The 22132-nt window shown below is 41.3% G+C and overlaps 2 protein-coding genes and 1 long non-coding RNA gene across 4 annotated transcripts; 2 read left to right on the top strand and 1 right to left on the bottom strand.

Annotated features, from left to right (window-relative positions):
• The first annotated feature begins 6 nt into the window (after positions 1–6).
• On the top strand, positions 7–4099 carry rex1bd (required for excision 1-B domain containing). The gene is made up of 5 exons (XM_012839593.3): positions 7–200; positions 412–494; positions 861–1065; positions 3350–3438; positions 3560–4099. The coding sequence occupies exons 1-5, from the start codon at positions 198–200 to the stop codon at positions 3630–3632; spliced, it is 453 nt and encodes a 150-aa protein (XP_012695047.2). The 5' UTR covers positions 7–197; the 3' UTR covers positions 3633–4099.
• Positions 3962–15282, bottom strand: crlf1b (cytokine receptor-like factor 1b). 2 transcript variants are annotated; one of them, XM_031575388.2, is made up of 8 exons: positions 14933–15282; positions 11460–11738; positions 11186–11315; positions 10388–10554; positions 9015–9172; positions 7907–8075; positions 6476–6654; positions 3962–5432 (listed from the first exon to the last, which is right to left on the bottom strand). In XM_031575388.2, exons 1-8 carry the CDS (start codon positions 14988–14990, stop codon positions 5397–5399), a joined length of 1176 nt encoding a protein of 391 aa, XP_031431248.1. In that variant the 5' UTR covers positions 14991–15282; the 3' UTR covers positions 3962–5396. The 2 variants fall into 2 exon arrangements, with proteins under 2 accessions (XP_031431248.1, XP_012694965.2); XM_012839511.3 differs by having other exon boundaries at positions 3962–5228; positions 14933–15277.
• On the top strand, positions 13890–22080 carry LOC116222168. The gene is made up of 4 exons (XR_004164505.1): positions 13890–15040; positions 19130–19200; positions 21670–21717; positions 21968–22080. It is a non-coding gene; the product is annotated as an uncharacterized LOC116222168 (long non-coding RNA).
• Positions 22081–22132: the final 52 nt, after the last annotated feature.

Raw genomic sequence — 22132 nt, 5'->3', positions numbered from 1 at the left:
AATATTTTGGTTAATTTCAAAAGACCACTTTAATTTTGAAATGGAGGTGGAAAGGCAAACTTCCGTAGCATGACTTGCTATGAAGTGTGTGTGACTGGCAGGGGTCTTGGGTAGTAACGTTATCAGATAAGTTTTGTATGTGAAGACGTTAACAATACACAACGAAATTTGATGAGCTGACCTTGTTTTCATTCATAATGGTGAGTCGAAGAATTGTTTGTATATGATTTTAAATTACGTGCATCTGTGTGTGCCAATAAAATGTATCAGGGGTTAATTCAGCCCATGTAAGGTTAGCCAGTTTTCGAATTTTCTTTTACAATCAGAGGTTTAGTTAACGTTAGATACTTTCATAACTTGGTGACAACACCAGTGTAGATAAGTAACGTATTAATCTCTCTCATTTCGAAGTCTTCGACAGATTTTAAAGCACTTGTACAACGATTTTACGCTCTCCAAGAGGAACGCGTGGAGGCTTACAAGTTCTTCGATGAGTAAGTTGGTCCAACACACGTGGATGAAGTTCTACCTATTGCAGCAATTCATGTAATGTGATGTCTTACCTTTAGAGTCATGCCAAAGTCCTTATAGGCGGTTATACTAAAATGTGTACGTCATTGTTTCTTCCTGCACCTGCTGTAAAGACTAACGTCAACATTCTGTGTGCATTATTCCATCTTATGAGGTCTTATGAATGTCTGATTTACAGATATAGTAAGGTCATTTCTCAATAATGTAAATAATATGTAGCTATTGATTAAACTGTCGTACGGTTAGGTCCATTAATATCAGGTTGTGTCAGTTACATATTTGATAACCTTCCATATTGTTGTCAATCTCGTCTTCTTTTCCCTCCTCAGGGGCCATGAGGCATACTTGAGGACCGGTCCCCACTATGACTTTGAGCACTACAAGCAGCTGGTCCATGAGATAGCCAAAGCTTTCGCTGGCCTTTCTAAAGATGTGCTAGACATTAAAGAGAGGCTGGAACAAGATTTTGACCGCCAAGACCTAGTAGAGCACCTTGACCAGCTACAGAGCAAGGAGAAAGTCAAGCTTGAGCTGGTAAGGCTAACATCATATGGAGTAGGCCAACACCAACAGGTCTGTGAGAGGAGATTCAGGGCAGGAATGTCCACGATTGAAGTGTTGTTTCCAAAGAGAACCCTTATTAAGCCATGATTATATTACATTGGTCCAGTAACTTAGCCTGTTGCTGCCAATAATATATCTTAACTCTGCATTCACTTAAATAATAGTTTGGAATTACGCAGTAAAGGTTTGATTTAGGCTATTGCTGACATTTTTGTTGTCCATCCATGGCTGCTGCTGGTTTTTCTGCTTCAAACCATGGAGCTATTATATATAGAGCGTGAAATCTTACCAATCCCATTCATTTCAGTGACTCCGTCAGCCCAGGAAATATGTACATTAGTTTTATGATGCTCAGTTTTTACACCAAAAAAAGAAGGACCCGTTGCTTGAGTTGCACATGCCACATGTTAGATGTTCACAGTAACCAAAACTCTACTCTGATTTGCCACGCTTGTACATAGAATGAAATCAGCCTATGGGAGAAAAAAAAAGCCTTGGCATGAAAATTGACATCAAAACTGGCTGAAGCTATCCCCCTAAGGCGTGATCTCATGTTTCTTTCAGCACTCTAAATATAATCAGTATTGATACTCAATAGCTACGTCTGTAGCCTACTCTGTAGTGTAATTCTAGACATGGTTATTTAATGTAAACTGAAGTGAAAACTAAGACATTTTTGTGAAAAATAGATGCAATAATTTAGGGGACTATTTTGAATTGAATAGTGAAAGTGGTACAAGCAAATGTATGGTAAATTCAGGTAAACGCATCTACAATGTATAAATCAAAGAGAAAAATCCCCAAATGTCAAAGTTCATCTTCGGAGCCAATCAACATGGTGCTTCAGGAGCATGGAAGGGATAGGTGTCATTCGATTGGCTGTTGAACACATATCAACTTTTCGCAAAACCGAAACCAAATCGCAGACTGCAACTTTAACAGACTTTCAGTCTGAAACAAATGTTTTGCATATGTTTAGTTTAGTCTTGAAATGTTGATATCTTCAATGATAAGGAGATTATTTATCCTTGACAACTATAACAAACTAAAATGAAATAGAAATGAGTCCATGAAATAAAAGTTAACCAAACCAATGGAACCACTGGTGAAACTAACTAAAACTAAACAGAAATTCAGATTGAAAACAAACATATTATCAAATTTAAAACGATTTTGAAAATGGAAAACTATTATAACCTTGGTTCCAGACCACAGTAAATGCAGTGAATGTGAGTTGGCAACAATCGGCTAATCAACTCAAACTTGCTAATCAACTCCACCTAAGGTTATAATCATTTCCTGTGCTGTGGCTATGATGCATCCTTTACTGATACAAGTCCTAATTGTTTCATCTAAAGTGGTAGTATGGATGACTGTGTAACTCTAAATTCTCCCTTTGCTCTAAATGATCCCTGTATACAGTTGATCAGAACCCAATCACTGTTTTAAAGACAAGAAATTATACTAACCCAAAGGTTCAGCTGTATGTTATTATTTTCTGCTTCCATATAAGTCTTCAGTGAGTGCAAGAGGAAGTGACAGTCTACTGTTAACGTCTGGCCTTTGAACTATTTCACAGCTTTAAGGATTTAAAGAGTTCAAGGCACCAGATGCATTTTAATATATCTTTACAAGAGCACTCATAAATGAATGTGTCAGCTGTAAAATTGAACTTTTTGTTTGGTAACTTTTCTGAGTAAGCTTTCTAAACATGAGGTCTTGTGTAACACCCTCCCTGGGGAAAGCTGGAGTTCTGGACAGCATTTTGCATAAAACATCTAAGAACACTGTTTTCCTCTCAACCACCAGAGGTCAGTTTTCTCTCGCTTTGATGAATTTCTTAGTGGGCACATTCACGACTCAAAGGCGTGGGGCATCAGTTTTATATTGCTATTCTGACCAAGCTATGCATACCTGAAGTGATTTTGAGGGGAACTGATCAGTCAGATCAGCATGACATTGTGTTCCTGAGCAGCCTGGGCCTGGCCCAGGGGGTTTCTGTGCTAAATCACTAGAGGAGGGAGATGAATGACTTTAATCCAAACGTATCAATAATTTAGTGGCTTAACCACCTTTCCACTGGTCAAAACTACAAGTATCTTGAATTACAGAAAAACATCCTCCTCTGAAGTGGTTAGTGAACGTTCCCTCCTCTGACACATTTGACCTGGTTTTGTTGGCTGGAAGAGGTTTCTTTTTTTTTTTTTGTGAAGATGTTCAGAGGCCTGATGATGATGAGACATGTGCTTCACAGACAGCCCATCTCCAGCTGGCCAAGCAAACGGCCCAGGACCACCCAGACGAGGAAGGTTGCCAGGAGAAGGTTCAAGAGATCAGACAAGAGTAAGACTATTTTCAACACCAATGTCTCTCCCCCTCTCTCTCTCTCAAACAAAGTGAGGCTTTGCCATTGTCAGTTTTTGTTTACAGCTGACAGTCTGATCTGCCTTCCTCTGTTCCACAGCATCATTAAAAACCAGGAGGCCCTGAGCGAGATCCTGCAGGATTTCAAGTTTGACTCCGAAGAGCCTGAATGAGGGAACGGGAAACTAAATCAGACAGACAGACAGACAGACAGAGACGGGAAGAAAGAACAGGAGCGAGTGGTGATCTCTGGATGCTCCAGAGAGCAAGTCGGGGTGTCTGATGTGTGGAGGGGCGAGTGGAGCTCTGCGGCCACAGCGCTGACACTGACTGATGCACTGCTCCCCCACCACTTCCCCTCTCATTCAGCCTGAATTATTGATTCCTCTCTGGACTCCCTGCTTGTGGAGGCCTGACTGCTGATGCCTCTCTAATCGGTCCTCTCACCCAGAGTGAAATGGATGTGGAAGAGACTCCTGGACACATGCTGAGTAGGCTGGCATTGATGTATATAAGTACATATTTTATTTTACAAACACATTTTTGTAAGACATTTAGGCTCCACAAACGTGAAAAATTAACCTCAGAAAATGGAAGTTGCCATGTGCCTGCAGTAAAATAGTGACACCTTGGCTGCTCATTGAGTGTTTTTTTTTTTTGCCTGCCTACTCGTTGTTTATACACCATATGTGGAACCATTACCTGATAAAACCGTCCTCATCATCCTCACTTGCCAAAGCCAGAACATAGAGTGCTGCCATGATTCATGTCACATTATTTCACATAACCTAATTCACCATCTTGTTACAAAAAAATTGTTATAAATTGAGGATATCACCATTTGAGACAAAATGCATGTTGAGTTGCAGATCAACTTGTCCCATTAGTAATATTGCTAGCAAATGATTTGTTACATGAACTTTGTTACATTAATAAGAAAAACAATTCAGTTTTCCCCTCATTTCCACATTTAAATCATACTTTGAATGTATTTCAAAGAAAAAGGTACATATTATGGCTTAAATATATTTTGGTCCATGTCCTCTTTATATACATACATTTCAAATGAGCTGTTAAAATAAGCAAAGAGTAAAATATAGGTAGAATTGTGTATTTGCTATAGTTAAAGATGGTCTGCTACCAATTAACAAGCAATATATACCAATGTACTAAATTCTTATGAGAGCAGAATTTTGATGACTAGTTACAATGTAACAACAGGGACATCATAGCAGCATAAAATCAACATGGCGGTTTTTGTTGGTATTGCAGTTCACAAGAAACAAGCACTTACATTGATGATTGGAGCCGTATGTTTGTACAGAGATGCTTTTAACATTTGTTATAACATCATGTAACATCATGTTATACAATTGCAAATCTTTGCATTTTAGAACGATTAAACCACGGTTGTACAAAGGGAAGCACGTGACAACCAGTATGCCCCCTCTCACAAATCTCACAAAAGTAATGGGACTTCATTTCTATTGTCCAGGTTTTTAAAATCTTGCCATTGCACAGTACAGAAGTGTGAGCCACTGCTTGAGTGTAGGAGGCTAGCTGTGCAAATGTGTGGTCCTCTGCTCCCCTCTTGTTTTGAACCTCCACACAGTCTGGTGAGAGAGTGCCATCTGAGCACATTTCACTATTTCACACTCTTCTGCATCCGAGTCTCTTCCTACATCTTTGATACCCTGTGAGTCCTTCATCTGTGTGTGTGTGTGAGAGAGTGTGTGTGTGCTGCACTATGATTTATCACCTTGCAGAATCTGGAATAAGGAGAGAGCAAAGATGCAAACATTGTAATACTGTTCCAGGAAGCGTCCATCATAGTCTGGGTGTGCTGACAATATACCTGAAAGCTTGTTCGTGTGGGGAAAAGTATTTGGGTTTTGATTCAGTAGAAGACATTTTAAATCACACAATGTGTGTCTGTATTAAGGGTAATTTTTCCTCTGGTGAATAATCAGAATCTGAAAAAAAGAAAAACTCATTTACATCTCATCTTCAAACCCATCTCATCCAGTGATAATTACAGATCATTACAAAACATGCCATGAAAACCAACAAGAGGTGGAAAGGAGATTGTACTTAAAATGACAACCTTTTCTTTTCTAACCCGCGTGCATTTGACTCATTTACTACCACACCCTTTTTGTTAATGCATTCTTGTTTTTTTTGTAACGAGCACGGAATAGGCCACAAGGCCGGTCTTATTTAACCGTGTTCAGCAATTCTACAGCTCCTCAACAAGCAACAAGGTCATTTTCAAAGCTCCCCGTTTTCCTCGGAGTCAGCAGCACGATGAGCGTCGCCTTGGAGAAGAAACTAAGTAGGTTACTGGCCAGGAGAGAATCGCAAGCAACAGAACTAGGCCCCAACAGAGAGCCTGGCTCTCATCATTTGGTCTGAGTTACGATGGGAATCTAGGCTTTGCCGTCTCCCCGTAAACAAACCTCGAAAGGAACTCATTACGGCGTGTCGTTAATTATGTTTTACATGCCCCCCCTCCCCTCTTGCACATTGTTCTGGTGATCAAGCAAACCATCTTTGCCATTTAAAAAAATGCAATAAAAGTAAGAGTCATAATTAAGCACTGCTAAAATGATTGTATGGGGAGGGGGGGGATTAAAGCAGAAACTGGAAATATTAAGTACAAGAAGAGCACTGATGGATGTATTTCTCCTCTTGGGTAGGATGATGGCTAGCATAACACTACATTCACACTGGTAGGTACCTTTCTAAAGTGCTCTCTTTTGCTTTTAACCAGGTGCTTAATGGGGACCCTATGTCAAGACCATTATTAACAACTAAATGAAGAGATGATTTTTCATGGAAAACCTCATTCAGACAAGATGTAATGTGTTCATGAGAGTGTGACTCCTTACTGTGAATTTCCATGCCTGGACCTACTGCCTTAAACAAGAAAAGCCTTAGAATGACCCACCTCATTCCCCCATTCCAAACAAAATAACAACAACAAACATTAACAGGAAATGAAATTGTGGTCACCGACCTGGTTGCGTGTTTTTTGGGACTTCTGTAGCCAGGCGCGCCACTGGTCGTAGAGTTTGATGCTGACGCTTCCACATCCTGCTGCGTGTTTGCGCACCCAGCCTAGGAACTGCTTCAGCTCCCGCCTTAGCGCCGCTGTCTGCGCCCCCGACTTTGCATCGCACGACCCGGTCAGACGCTCTACAGGAGACACAAGCAAACACCATAATGAGATTTTGTAGAGACCCTCGGATTTTAAATAGCATTCACTTTTTAGTTTCTTAAAGGAAAACAGGAAAGCATCCTGACTCTGTCAGAAACTGCTATCATCAGCTGGGATTTAGTTTTGTTTCTAAAGTAAATTAGCTTCATTTCAGCACTCACTGTTGGATCCAATATCTCCCTACGTTTCACAAAACACAGAATCTCACCAGTCACACCCTTTCAACCCGGTAAGATCAGCGTTTAACCACTCGTTGAATCTTTATGACATTTTTTTCAGTTGTTTTTTTCTCTAACAATAAATCCACTGTTTTGTTCTGCGTTTGTTTGTTTGTTGTTTAAAAGACAACACCGTCCAGCCCTGAGGTTTGTGGTGGCAGCAGGGGACAGACACAGGCTAGAGTGTAGTTCCACAATGAAAGTCATCTAATGAGGAGAGAGACAGAGAAAGGGGAAGAAATGAAGAGAAAGACAACAAAGGGCCAGAGAGAAAGACATAACTTTGTGGGAGACCACAGAGGTCTGAGGCAAGGTCTGGCTTTTTGACTGCTGGGCAACTTTCAAACCCATGATTTGGTGATATTCCATCTCGTTACCAAAATGTGGGGAAAAAAAGATTGAAAAGAAAAAGGGAAAAATAGCATCTGAGAACAAATACCAACCTTTCTAGAATTTGTACTGCACTGAAAGGAACAACAACCCCACTCTTCTCTCTCCCCACTCTTCTCTCACTCTCTCAAATCTGTTTCCATTCAAACAGGTTTGATTGACTGGCCAGCATTTTTTAAAGATTATTGATCGTTTGAAGCACACTATCTGGGGTACCCTAGCTATACTAATGAAAGATGACTATCACCCCGTGTTTGATCTTCTTCTTTGTTGTTCTCTGGGGGATTGCATACAGTTTAAATCTGAGTTTTATCTCGGCGCAGTCAATCCGGAAGAAATCAGTAACATTTGTAGTTGGTTATGAAGACATGACCATTTGTGGTTCAGCCAGGTCAACGTCAGGCCCTTTTAGCTTCTGTAAAGTATTGAAGTCACAGCCAGCATGCAATTCATAGAGTATTCAGGGGCAGGGGAAGTTCAAGGGTACCTTCAAACATGAGATACTATGAGGCAATGGGTAAGTAAAGCTTTGAAATATGACACTTCCTAAGTTGAATTAGTAATGTCTGACATGATGTCTGACATGATATTGATGATGTAAGTAATCCCCTTAGCTGCATACCACTCTGAGGGGTCGAGGCAGCCATCGGTGGGCTCCAATCACTCCAGATTCCTGGTTTCCTGGAGCCGTAGATCCCGACCGGATTGCACCTAACCTGGACAAAATACACAGTTCCAGGTCTGAGGCCTGCTAGTCGGCAGAACGTCTGGTTTCCCACATTCTCAACCACCTGGAGGGGAATGAGACACACACAGAGTCAGTGTTGTCATACACACCAGCTTTGGGTCAGCATGTGTCATCCCACACTTTGAAGGGTGTCATTTGAACTAAGTGTTTAAACAAATCCTTTCCCCAGCACACAAAACACTATTCCTAGTGTCTTGCATTCAGTTGAATTACGATCGAATGCAAAATGGAAGGTGAGATTCCATTAGCAAATCGATCCTGTGCCAATGTACTACAAAAAACAACAGTAACAGGAATATTTTATGCTCATACCCATATGGACATCTGTGGTGAAGATGCATTTTCAACATGCAAGCTAGGTTGTATATAAAACATATTTTTTCTGTTACTGCATATGAAAGGGGCCATAATTATGTGTGTCAACACAATGTTATCGTACATATACCAAATAAAAGCGAACATTACTTTTACAAATAAGTACATTCATTTTAGCGACTTTTTCCACGTGGCATGCTGGGTGTGTTAATTTTATCATTTCATTTGACATATGGCACAGATGCACCAGTAGTGCTTCCCTCTCCATACTGGTACAGACAAAGAAATGTACAACATTCATCTCTGTTTGTCAGGAAAGAAAGAGGCCCTGTGACCGTACCCATTATGGCCCTAATGGAGTGGCCTTATTTATATATAACACAAAGCTTGACAACAGGCCTAGCTGTTAATGGAACTCGCTAGTAAAAACTGAACTCATTATTTCAATGTCAGGGGAAACGGTGGCGGCATGACATTCAACCTGAATATTTTAATTGCCATTGAAGCAGCAGCAATGGCAACTCATTTGCCATGTGATTCCACCCCATCCCTGCTAAGTGTACACACAGACACAAATGCAGTCACACCAATTCATACACACATAGCCACACACACACACACACACACACACACACACACACACACACACACACACACACACACACACCTTCCAGTTTGCACTGTCCTCCAGCCTGTAGCGGATCTGGTACTTGGCCCGGAAAAGAAAGTCTCTGAGGGCCGAGGGGGTCCTCCAGCGCACTGTCAGCTGGTCCGCCAGATCCCCCACACGGTTCACCTGCACGTCAGGCGGAGGGTCCGTGGTCACTACCGACAACAGAAAGTTACACAATTTCAGAATTGCTATTATATATAATATTATATATACAGTAATTGCTATCACCAGTCCAAAATGTAATTTTAAGAAAATAGCTAAATTAAAATCATTAATGATATTTCATTATACTTCTTTATCATTGTTCAGTGTGGATGCTCATATTGCTATAGTTACAGTTGTCATTATAGTTATCATTGGCAGTGTGGACAGAGCTTAAATCAGGAGAAGGGACAAAGTGCAGACAACAGAGAGGTAAAGACCACTTAATCCTACTGAATTTCGTTCATTCTAAATCTCACTGTCTAATTGAGATCTTTGCGATGAGATGTTTCAAAGAGTGCTTGCAATGATTTTTGAAAATATTCATCAAACTCACAAGCAACCTGAAGCTTGTGGGAGAAGCAGGAAGGATGTTATTACAGAATACACAATCTTATCAGGGTACAAACAATCTGTTTCCAGACTAGACAGTGAATGATTTATTCATTCCATCCACAGGCAGAGACTGACAAGCAAGCCTGTATTTCTTTGAGGGGGGCTCTCCCCGTCGATTTCTTCCTGTTGTTCTGATCCGGTTTTATAGAATCTGATCGCTTTAAATCCCCTCACTTCGGAACATTATGTAATCAGGTCATCTTGTTTTAAAACCACAATTCCCAACTTCGTGATTTATGCACAAGCTCTTTCTGGAAGTATGTCTCATACATTTGGGCATCCAAGAGTACGTTTTGCAACTGGGTATGTTTTCCACTAAATCCACTGAATTTCCAATCATTTAATCTCATTATTAATTGATTATGTGTTGACATACATGACTGATCTTAAATAGCCTTGCCCCAAGGGAGGAATAACTGAACGAATAAATTCAAATAAATGAACAATAAGTTGTACTAGTTTTACAATTATTGCTTAGGCCACCAAAACTAATGAAAAAGGGCATTTAAACTTAATTGTAGTTTTAAATTTTTTTCACACACACCAATATATAAACAAACACATCCTTACCGGTACACAACTTAACTTATGAAAGTGCCTTCAACAAATATCAGACTATGATCTCATAGACCTAATGTTTCAGTACCATCAAAACTGTTCCATTTACAATAAGTATTTCTCCCCTCAAACTAAAAAAAGTGAGGTTGTAAGTGTCGTGCCTTCTAACCTCCTCAGATTATGCAGAGGAGAGTGGACCCAAAGCAACATACCCACATCTAAGATGTCCAGAGTCACCACACGTGAGGAGGCAGAGCCAAGCTGATTGGTGGCCTCCACCCAGATCTCGTAAGGGGTGAAGATGGCCAGGCCACTGGGGATGTAGCAGGTATTTATGCCTCTATTGTAGTCTGTGCACACTGTCTCCTGACCGAACCACCTGCAACACACACCAACGCAGAGAGCCTGTATCCTCAAACAAATTCACCTCATTTTCCTTGCTGTTATTGCACATAATTAAAGACACAATACACAAATGGAACACACTTTATGGGAAAAACATACAAAATGATTCCAAGATTCCGAGAGTGGCTCAACATTTAGCACACGTAAGTCAGGGGGAGAACTGTTTAGTGTCATGTACAATTGAGATTTATATTCAAGAGGGAGATGGGAGGCCAACGCTTATGCCAGCTACAAGTCTCATCAAAATACCCAACATTATAAGGAACAATAAATCCTTTTGTTCTTCATACAGCCTTTTGCCAAAACATTTAATAGCATACAAAATAACATGCAAAGCACAACAGGGAAATTATGCTTTTTTGCTAAACCAGACTTTGAAACAGATGTTGCACAGATCGAGCTGAAGAAATAAAAAGGAGAGTATAAAAATTGTGTGTGTGTGTGTAAACGTGTATATCTGTGTGTGTGTGTGTGTGTGTGTGTGTGTGTGTGTGTGTGTGTGTGTATGTTTGCATATATGTGTACACCATCATGGATTTGTTTGTTGGTGCGTGTGTGTGTGTCTGTGAGGGCTTGTGAGTGCTTGTGTTTGTTACCAGGGTCACCTCAGCTTATACTTGAGTGTGTATCTAGTCCTGATGAAGCCCTCTCCAGGTCCCCCAGGACTCCAGCTGCAGGTCATGTCCTTGGTGTTGTGGGACCAGCAGGAAAGGTTCACAGGTCTCTGAGGTGGCGCTGACAAGGACACGTGAAACATAATTTATAGTATCCTCCTTAGATGAGTGGAAGCCTTAATTACCTTAAAACCAAAAAAACAGCAAACGCCACTAAGAGATTGGGATGTTGGCGAACAAAGCCCTCTAGGTTATTATCACTTACTGCCTACATACAGACAGGATCCGCCCAGAACTTCCCCCTTGCGTCCGTGGCACACCAGGTTGTCCCCGGACTGCTGCTGGGAGCCGTTGAGGTTGTGCAGAGTCACGGACAGAGCCCCGGGCCCGAGGACATGGTAGACACTGCTGGGGAGGCGGTTCCCATTGAGGGTCCAGTACAGAAAGCTAGCGTGGAGCTCCAGCCCGGGGCTCAGGGTGCAGGTGGCTGTCAGACTAGATCCCACCAACAGGACCGGGTCCTGGGGAGATACCACCGCCATGTCTGGAGAGAGAGGCAGTATACAGAGCATGGCAGAGGAGGAATTTCTGTGTAAAATCAATCTGATCTGCAAACAAGGAACATCTGTGGGAAACCCCTGGGCGCATGTTATGATGTAATTTTGTGTCATGGCAAGTAGGTAAGCTGTGTGAAAACTGAAGCTTGTGTTTACATGTTCTTCTTTTTAAGGAAAACACTTCTGCATCTCTAAATCTGGCATCAGCTCTATCTTACTCCTTATCACAAACCAGTAAGCGTGTCCAAAATTGTCAAATGAAATGTATGATTTTGTTTCACTTGTGTGAGAGAAAGAGTGATCTCCCACGATCACCATACACTGCTGCAAAAGAACAGCAGCTCAGCTGGAGCCCTCAGTAGTCTGGCTGCGTTGCACAAGTATTCACATACAGATGGATTTTATCTGCCAAAACATTCTTCACCCCACTCTGCTGAAAAAAACTCCAAAGAAAAGTCAGGGCTCACAATATCACTAGCCCAACGTCCTGGGACAATCAAGTCGGGCTATCAAAATGTAAACATCCTGTCCAACAGGCTATCAGAAATTATGCACTATGTGAAATAAAATTCCCTCCTTTATTTGCCTTTTCTGCTCTTTTGACTTGCTGCTTGGAGGGAAACCTTTGACCACCGAACAAAAAAGTTGTTGATCATGATAGTTTTTCCATTAGGAAGTGTACGTGTTAATCAGAAAGGTACTACTCAGGTTGTATATGATCCCAGAGTCCTCTGCCACACCAGCATTCCGGACAAAAAGGTGCACCACATGAAGAATTTGAATTTAATTAAAGTTTAATCACACCTTTATCCATTTGTTCTTGCACAAACTTATCACCACAGCCCCCAAACACTGCCATGAGTGTATACTCTAACAGTACTATAACTTCCGACTGTGGATGTCTTTTGGTCTAACCTGTGTATCTTTCTCAATTTCAAAGATGTGGTGATTTTTGGTGATTTATTTGATATCAAATTGATATGCAATATGCACACCTTTGAAAAACAGTAAAAGTACATTTCCATTTTTTTGACAGTGATATATTTACAGAGAATAACTATGTAAAATGTGTTCTTAATATTTGCTCAGGTAGACTTTTCAAACTTCAGTAAGTTGCATACTGATATTTAGGATGATTCTTGCAGTCTGTGCTTGTTAATCAAATGTTTTAATTGCTTCCTCAAACATATCTACCTTTTCTACATCAAAATGGTCTTTTCAAAATCTGAAGAATGCCTGTCTGAAGGGCTATCGGGATTTCTAAATGTTGCCAGCCCTGAAAGTGATGCTAACTGGGCTGCAATGGTTTCAATACATTTTATGACATGCAACATCAAAGCCATTTAGGAAGTCTTTTATGGCAGAGAAATCTTTATGACGACAGAATAAATTAATAGTAACATGAAGTCCTATTCAGAACATAAATATTACAGATTTTATATAGGTTTTTTAAGGGTAAAAATGTTGTTAGAAATGAAAAATCTTTCAATATTGGCTAATGCTAATTAAAAATGAAAAGACTTCATTGGGTTTTTTTTCCTCTGAATACAAAGCAACTGATCCAGCACACTACGTGAATAAAACCATCAGAGTTTGAATAGAATGGTGCATAGACAGTCCTTCAATCAAGTCTGAATATGATAAAGTTGTGAGCCAATGACCAAAAACACTGAGAAAAGTGAGGGCGGATAAATTGTGTGTGTGTGTCTGTGTGTGTGTGGTGCTGTTGGTTTTACTAGCCAGGTCCTTTCCTTGCTCCATAAAAAATACAACCCAAATACAGGTTTCTACTGGCATGGGGGAGCATCATAAAACAATGATACTATTTGGGGTGAGAAACCCCAGCAAAGATGCATTATATCTTTTTGGCCAAAAAAGTCATAAAAATGCCTCTAGATTTATGGCACTGATGTCACTCCGAAGGAATGTTTTGTCCAGATGAGACAGTCATATGCAAAATTTAAAACACACCTAAAACACAGATGGACTGCGTAGGGTTATCTAGTCTTCATTGTGCCTTCAGGGCACCAAAACTACACACTGCACTTTTAGAATAGTCAGTATGTCTTAACATCAGTCACAAAAACTCTGGATGCCACTTGAGCTTGCATTTGGAGAGCCCATTTTTTATGGCTGGATTTATGAGTGCAGGCCTGAGCTGTTCAGAGAACCTGGAGGGGTCATCTCAGGTAGTTTGTCAAATCACTGATTGTTTCGCCATCCTTGCTTGCCCACTCATTTGTGTCTTAAATATGATTAATGTTCATGAGAAGTGTAACCAAAAGAGGACTAATCTGCTACAACTCCTCTCCTTTGGGGAGATTCAAAGGTTAACGTGTGAAGTTTATTATGCCTGCTCTTGGTGGGGGTCAGAAAATCTTTCTAGCATATGTGCCAACGTGCTCCTTCCAGACTGACAGGACCAAACAAAGAACCTTCCATACAGACATGCAGTCATTTACTGAATGGTATTGAAAAGATTTTAACCTCCATAGAACACTGTATGACATATATAACAGTCAAAAGTCAACCTTTCAGAATCTAGGGAACTAATTTAGTACCTGTGCCACCCAAATATCTTTTCTCCTCTGAATACAAGGATAGATGCAGTGTCATAAGCCCCTGTGCTTTACTTCTGTAACTTTATGAATGAATCTATGACAAATGCATATCTTTATCTGGTTTCTCAAAAAGGAATAAAATAACCTAACTATCTTTGAGTCGAAAACACAACTCAATGAGAAGATTATTACAAATAGGCCTAAGTGTTGCTTCACAAATAAGAGAACAATGTGATGTAGATGAAGACGTGGAAATCAAAATATAAAAGCCAAGATTAAGATTTTAAGTCGAAGCTGATTTCTCATATCATCTTTCTACAAACTCTACAAATGATGGACATCAGGAAAACACATCCATAAACACTATTTTATCTGATGCGTTAAACTCAATACATGTAGGATTCTCGCCTTTGGTTATTAGGACTTCTATCTGTATCGCCTCCAAACTTTCCACACATTCCTGAGGCATCTTGGCATCGTACAGCTGAGAGGTACATTAAGCTTTTGTTGACAACTTTGAAAACGTGCCCAACCTCTTCTCATCTGTCGAATAATAATCTGCGTATGCTGCCGACCACGAGGCGAACGACCTGTCACTCAAACTGCAGTTTTGTACTTACGTGTAGGTGAGGTGAATATTTGATGAAGAAGCAGCACGAGACACCAGAACCAAATCATATTTCTCGTGGAATACTCTTTGATAAACACGCCGGTCGGGGAAAGTTAAGGTAGGCTACGGTTAAAAATCCATTCCTGTGGTTCCATTTGCAGAGACCACACCACTACCGTGGAATGAATAGTCTAATGCAAGTTAATCAATTTGCACCATTGCTCAAACAAACGCTTAGCAAAGATGAGAGATGAGTGAGTTAATGTTAGTCGAGTAAAGGTTTGCTTGGGCGCACGACTGGAAACTCCAAGTATCCAGCGGAATACTTCTCAAGCCCCTCCCAAAATCTTCCTGCAGTCAGAAGTCATTAGTACTTCTTTATTGAGAGTGTCGTTGCTAAGATTTTGGCTTGTTTGTTTGTGCGGTTCCTCTTGGGCGCTTTGATGTTTGGCTCAGCGCTCAGAACTCCTTAATTTAGTCAGGCAATTCAAATTGAGCATGAATGCATGTCCACAGCATCATAATAATCTCCTCCTAACCTCCAACAGGCATGACGGATGTGCAATACACATATTGACTGTTTTCACTTGCACAAAGACTAAATTGATAATATGCTAATATTGGTGTGTACCTGTTATCCAGTGTCATGTTGAAAAGACACATTGTTATCATGAACCATATGTTATGAACCTGAAATGTCTTCATTCATATTTTCCAAAATAAAATATTAAGTGGCTCCTTCCATCAACCTCTGAAGATCAAAAGCAGAGGAAACTTAAATCCTCTGAAATTATTTTGGAACAAACGTCATCTGCCACCCTGAGGGTTATATAATCAAGAATATATAACCATGAATACAATGAAGTCTGCAGACAGTTCCTCTGCACTTGGCTTTTTAATCAAAAAGATATATCAGGCCATCACATCTTAACAGTTTTCTAAAAATGGTTAGCCTCACAGTACCCCATTCTGCACCAGTTTAACGGTGAGTTACCTGGCAAGTAGATGCTACTAGCTGACAAAACAAATACAGGGATGGAACATAGATAGATAGATAGATAGATAGATAGATAGATAGATAGATAGATAGAAGATTTCTTGCACTCACATGCTCCAACAATCACTCACAACACAACACAATATCTACAGCATAAGACACAACAGCATGAAAAGAACATTTAAAAGGACATCTGCAGGCGCTGAGAGGGATTTGAGTGGTTGCGTCGTCCCTGTGTGAGTGTAAGCGTGCAGGGGGGAATAATCAAAGTTTGTTTGTTGTGGGGGACTCAGTCCAAGTGTTTGGGGGTGGGCATGTAGGTATGGGGAGGGATTAATCACCTCCTTGCGCTTCTCGCTTGGTTGAGCAGTGTTATAGAGTGAGGAACAAAAGAGTCCTTGTACTTGTTTTTTTCTGCAGTCTGGCACCCTAAAGCGCCTGGCAGAGGGCAGAAGTTGGCACTCCTCATGTAGGACATGATAAGGGTCCAGAGGGATTTTAGCCGCCAGTCTGATGGTCCGTTTAGTGCAGCTGTTTAGGAAAGAGTTTTCTACAGAGTGACCCACCACCTTGGTGCACTGTCCATGTACATCCCCAGGTATTTCAATAATAATGTTTGTTTTATGGTTTGCTTGTACTCGTAATTAGAGCAATATAGGTGTCTTGAGTGGCTCCAAAAATGATCTCAGTTTTGAGAGTATTGAGTATGAGAGCGTTCAGATCACACCACTGGACCACTTTGATGACATTGTCCAAGTATATGTCAGGCTCCTCGAACAGTACTCTGGCATATGGTTTTATTTTTGGTGGGTCGAAATGTTTTGAAACCAGGTGTGTCAGGGAAGCAACCACATATGAGATGGTTCTCACTAAAGTTCTTCATCAATACAGAGGTTCGGGCCACAGGTCGAAAATCATTGCGTTCCTTGGAACATGTGTTTTTAAGGAAGTGGGATGATGTGTGCAGTTTTCCAGGCTGTAGGGACAGTGTGTGTGTCTAGTGAATGCTGGAATTTGGGCTGCCACACTGGGGCTAGTTCCTCACTGTAGTATGTCCTCAGAATAGAGGCACTGATATTGTCAGGGCTGGTGGACTTTGAGTTGTCTAAAGACGCTAGCCACCTGACCCACTGGCTCTTCAGGCCACACAGTTACTGGCACCAGCACCTCCCTGCATCTTTCACAGCTCCCTTTGGTTTGAAACCTGGAGAAAAAAGGCATTAAGTTAGTTTATAGAGGCAAACTCACTATTGGTCACACATGACTTGTGGTATTGACTTTACAGGTATCTGTCATGGTTTCTGGGGGGTTACCAGCCTTGAATGCCTCCTCCTGGTGTGTCTCTTGTGTGAATCCTTTGCCTTCCTGAGTTTGCCTCTCAGTTCCTTGTCTCTTCTTTGCAGGCTCCATTTTGTTCTTGGGGTACATTTGAACTTTTTTTATGGGGATGATGGACTGCACACAGAGGTTGATGTAATTTGTTGTCACTTTGTGGTTCTGAGTCCACTGTCAAATCCCCTTGTTCTCCGTTTGTGTGCTTTTCAACCTGGTTGTATGGGTTGGAATGAGATGCACCACATTGTGGTCAGAGTTGGGGACACATACACAACAAATAACAGAATTCAGCCAAATTCTCTAGGAAGATAAAATGGTCTGGCTGGAGAAATATCAGTACAAGTGTTTACGTTTATGTCTGTATGAAATACCACTATAGAAATGAGAAGGCGGTGAAATATTACACATTTTCAAATCTTCAAATCAATACAGAAAATGTCAAACTTTGTGCTCCAGCTGACAGTACACATGTCTTGAAGGACTAAGCATCCTTGTTGAGACAGTTTGTTTTCACAGTATTTACTCTATTTCTCCAACATATGCAACGACATTCCCTAAACACTCAGCATTAAACTACTCTGCATTCTGACCTGGGATCAACATTTCCCAGCGTCTTCCTGACCACAGTCATTCTGAACATAATGTAGTTGAACTAACCTCAGACTGTTATGTGAGGGTGAAACATCCTTACAAATGTGACCATCATCTACTTCCTCTAAAAAGTCCTGGGCTCAGTCTGTCTTCCTGTATCTCACACCACTGTAACAAATCTGTGAGGTCTACCAGGGACTCTTCTCGCTCGGCTCAGTGATCCTAAACAAACACTATCAGGGTGAAGTTCTGCTAAAAGCCTCAGACGTTGAGAGAGGTTTAAAGTTGTCCCTGTTTTGACTGATAGTTAAACATTCGCACACCCTCTCCTTCAGGGAATATATTTCAGCACTTTGTCTCATCGGTTCTCACTCTTAATGGCATTCACAGCCCTAATCCGACCAATGACATGTCCCAATAATATGCGTGTTTCCTCTTTCACAGTCCAAAATGTGCAGGCGAAGAAATGCCAGAGTTGATCTGAGGGAGCTGGTTGTCACTATTTTACTGTCTATGAGAACTTTTTAAAAGACATCACTGTGGAGAATTCATTTGGGATAAGAACTCCCAAGGGAATGAAATTAAGAAAAATACCTTTGTTTATCATAGGCTCTGATTTTACAGTCCATCCACAAAGTATCTGAAATATGAAGTGCTATAATGGAGATCAACTGGAAATGGTATTTATAGTTTTCTGAAATAAAAAGGGTAGTTGGTTAAAATTCAGCAACAAAATGAAATATAGGTTCCAGTCAAGCCAGCAGGCTTCTCGTTCTCGTGAGTTGGATATGCTTCTCACACATCCCCACCCTGTACATACTGAAACCACACACATGCCCACAAACAGGAGAACCTAATCATGCATGATGAGCCTGGTCATCAAGTCACCATTAAAATAAGTCATTATAAAAATGCTTCATATGAGAAGATGTGATCACTTAAAGGCTAAAACATTGCTCTGAATATAATATATGATGTAAATATAACATGACAAACGTATTAACTACTGGGGGATATTCATAACACTTTGACAGGGGCATTGTGTCTGCCTTCATTTTGTGAAGATTTTCTCATAGGGGCCAGTTGGCATGTGTGGACACTATAGAAAAATATTTTCTGACACGGGAGAAACTTTTTTTGCAGTTTGGGGCAAAAACACTTCCATATGTCTTACCCATATAGGCTGGGGATCTCCCTTGTACTCCCCTGAGCTCTCTACATATTATATAAAAAAAAAATTCTTTGATTTCATCTTGGACTAACTTTACATTTTTCCCACCACAGTCTTGTAGGTCAACTACACTCAACTACAACCTGTATTTGGTCCAGGATGAGGATGATAAGTCAATGTAACTGTGAGTAACTGTGAACTGCAAGATTTTGTCTTTGCCAGATTACTTTGATACCAAGAGTAACTGAGATGTGAGAAGAGCTGAATTTTGTTTCTTGACTAAGCCTGCTCTGTATCTTGTATCTTCTGAGAATATTTTGAGTGCTACTCATTTGGATATTTTTTGGATGTTTTTTCTTTGCTAATTGTTTTTGTGGCTGCCATTTTGTAGTGCCTGACCAATCCCTCAGTCAAATCTGTTAAATTGACTCATGCCTCCGACTCCTGGTCTCTGCACTTAGCCTAGTGGTTCCAACTTGTTAATGTTGACAGCAAGACTGAGCCATGGATGAGAGCCCAGCAGAGACACCACAACCTGAACCAGCGCAGTTAGACCAGGTCTTGGCTACCATGGTGAATCATGTTGCTACTGTAACCCATTATGAACAGACTCTGGTTGCTCACCAGCCACCCTCAGCTCCAACCCTTCTGTGACGGTCGTGGCGCGTCCGCACATGAACCGCACACTCCTGCCCCATGTTTGCAACCACTAGCGCACCCAAACAGACATGGTTTGCGCGCACACACACACACACACACACACACACACAAATACACATACAACTGATTACACAAACTTCCACAAAGGTGAAACCATTTATTTAAATGAAGTTGGTGCACCAACAGAGTTTGATGAAATGGAGAAAACATCTACAAACCGGTTGGGGGGTTTGTGCCAGCTAGATGGTTGATCAGAAAGAATCGCCGCCGGAAACCCAGAACATTTATTTTTGTTCCTAGCTCATTTAACTGCTAATTGCCTAGACTGGCAGAGTTTTACAAACCTGCAAAACAGGATTATTTATTACATAGGTATTTCTTTGTTTTATGATGGTGAGGAAATACTATTTGTCTCAGGGTCTGTCTTGTCATTGTGTATTGTTTCGTTTTTGTGTCTACCCTTTGTGTAGAAATGGTGTGCGCCGCCATTTATATCATTGTTCTGTCTAGTTTGGGAGTCTTGTCTTGTTGTCAGGTATGTGCATCTATGTTGGCCAAACCGAGTGTTGACGGCAACCCGAGGCTCGGTCCGTCACACCATCTTCCAGCTCCCCAGCTGGTAACCCAGGTGAATGCTGCGGACTCCTCACGCACACACTCCTCTTTTATCTTTGAGCTACAGCCTACCACCTTTCAGAATGATAGTTTTCAAGGAGCCTATATCATTGCCTTTCTCATGGGTAAAGCTGTTGCCTGGGCTACTGCCATCTGGGAACAGCAGGGCTGCACCTATCTCAACTACTAGACAGCAGAGATGAGTACGGTGTTCAATCACCCAGTTGGGGGTCGGCTGCCAACAAGCTATTCCAACTCCGCCAGGGCAGCTTCAGTGAAGCAGAGTATGCAGTTCACTTCCGCACCCACACCCCAAATGGAATGCAGAATCTCTGATTGCTGCTTTCCAGTATGGACTTTCTGGTACAATTTAAAGATGAGTTTGCGACAAGAGACCCAACTGAAAATCTGGAGATGTTAATAGATCATGAAATACGGCTGGTCTTCTAGGGAGAGACTGCTACCCTGAGGTTCATCCACTATTGGGGATGCAGAATGAGGAAGAAGTGTTGTCTCTACTGTGGTAATCCAGACCTCTTTAAATCTTCCTGTCCTGAGTTTTTGGGAAAGGCCCATCCAGTAGGGGAAAAACTGTGATGGGGGCAACCCTCACTCACAAGTCTTCTGCTACATGTCTACTGTTGCCTGTAACAGTTTCTTGGGGACAACAGCATCATCTTGTACAGGCCCTAACTGATTTAGGAGCTGCCAGCAATTTTATGGATGCTTCTCTTGCCAGCAACCAACATCTTCCACTGACTAGCCTAGACCCTCCTGTCACCATTACTGCTCTAGATGGGAGAAATCATTTGAACTGTTTCAGGTTATTTAAAAGTCTCCTTAGCTAGTGTCGTGGATTTGGAAGCTTCCCAAATAAGTTCCCAAGGCAAACAGGTTGTGAAGATACTGAACGCTTTATTTCAGAGCAGTTAACTACTACTGAGCTGGTCCATGGAGCCTCTCAAACAACCTCAGCAAGTTGCAAAGAATGAACTAACTCCAGGAAGAAGCCCCTCTTTTATAGAAATCTGGCTCCTCCTGTTCCATCCTGTATGTCACGGTATTGTTTATCCAATCGGAATTGGCTATGCCCGATGGGGTTCTTGTTCCATCTATTTCCGGTTTAGCCCCTTTACACCTTTTGGGCCTTTCACCATTATCTCTATTTGGGCCAGTTATATTGACTAATCCTGCGATAATGGTGGCCAGTCAGTCAGTAAAGAGAGAGCAGCCAGTACCAACAAGAGCAAGCATCACCAACTAATCGACTTTTTAATTTGTTGGTAACTATTTGTCATAAATGTAATCAACTATGTTGATTATTCGTTGCACCCCTACTCAGGAGGACTCAGGACAACCACAGCCTTTTCTCTTTCAGGTGTGCAGGATTCCTGAGATAGAAGCTCAGCATTTCATCTAGGCAGAGGTAGGCTATTCCAGTCTTCAACACTCTCACTCTCTTGTAGTTCACATGCGTATAGTTTGGTTTACATGTGCTCCATCAAGTTAACTGTTGATGTCTTCTAGTTTGTGGTGACGTGTACATACCACATTAGGCCATTCATTTGACCGCTGTCTCTGTCAAGAGATGGCAGCTTGATGCAGACGTAAGACATGTCAGTGAGTTCAACCATGTATGGCTTTTTGTGCTTGATGATTGTGCTTAATTCCTACAGGGAGAGCCATACTATGACACTGTTTCCAGTACCATCACGGCCACTGAGGTGAAGATGTGTGAAAATGTGCTTGCCTTCATCTAGAGGGCGCCTTGTGTCTCATACTTGGTGAGGAGGTTAGATTTGATGCTTACTTGCGAATAAATAACCTATTTTTTATTTAAT

The sequence above is a fragment of the Clupea harengus genome, chromosome 10 (genome assembly GCF_900700415.2).
Source record: "Clupea harengus chromosome 10, Ch_v2.0.2, whole genome shotgun sequence".
Lineage (NCBI taxonomy): Eukaryota > Metazoa > Chordata > Actinopteri > Clupeiformes > Clupeidae > Clupea > Clupea harengus.
Note: the sequence above shows the minus strand (reverse complement) of the source record. Positions and strands in the feature narration are given on the sequence as shown.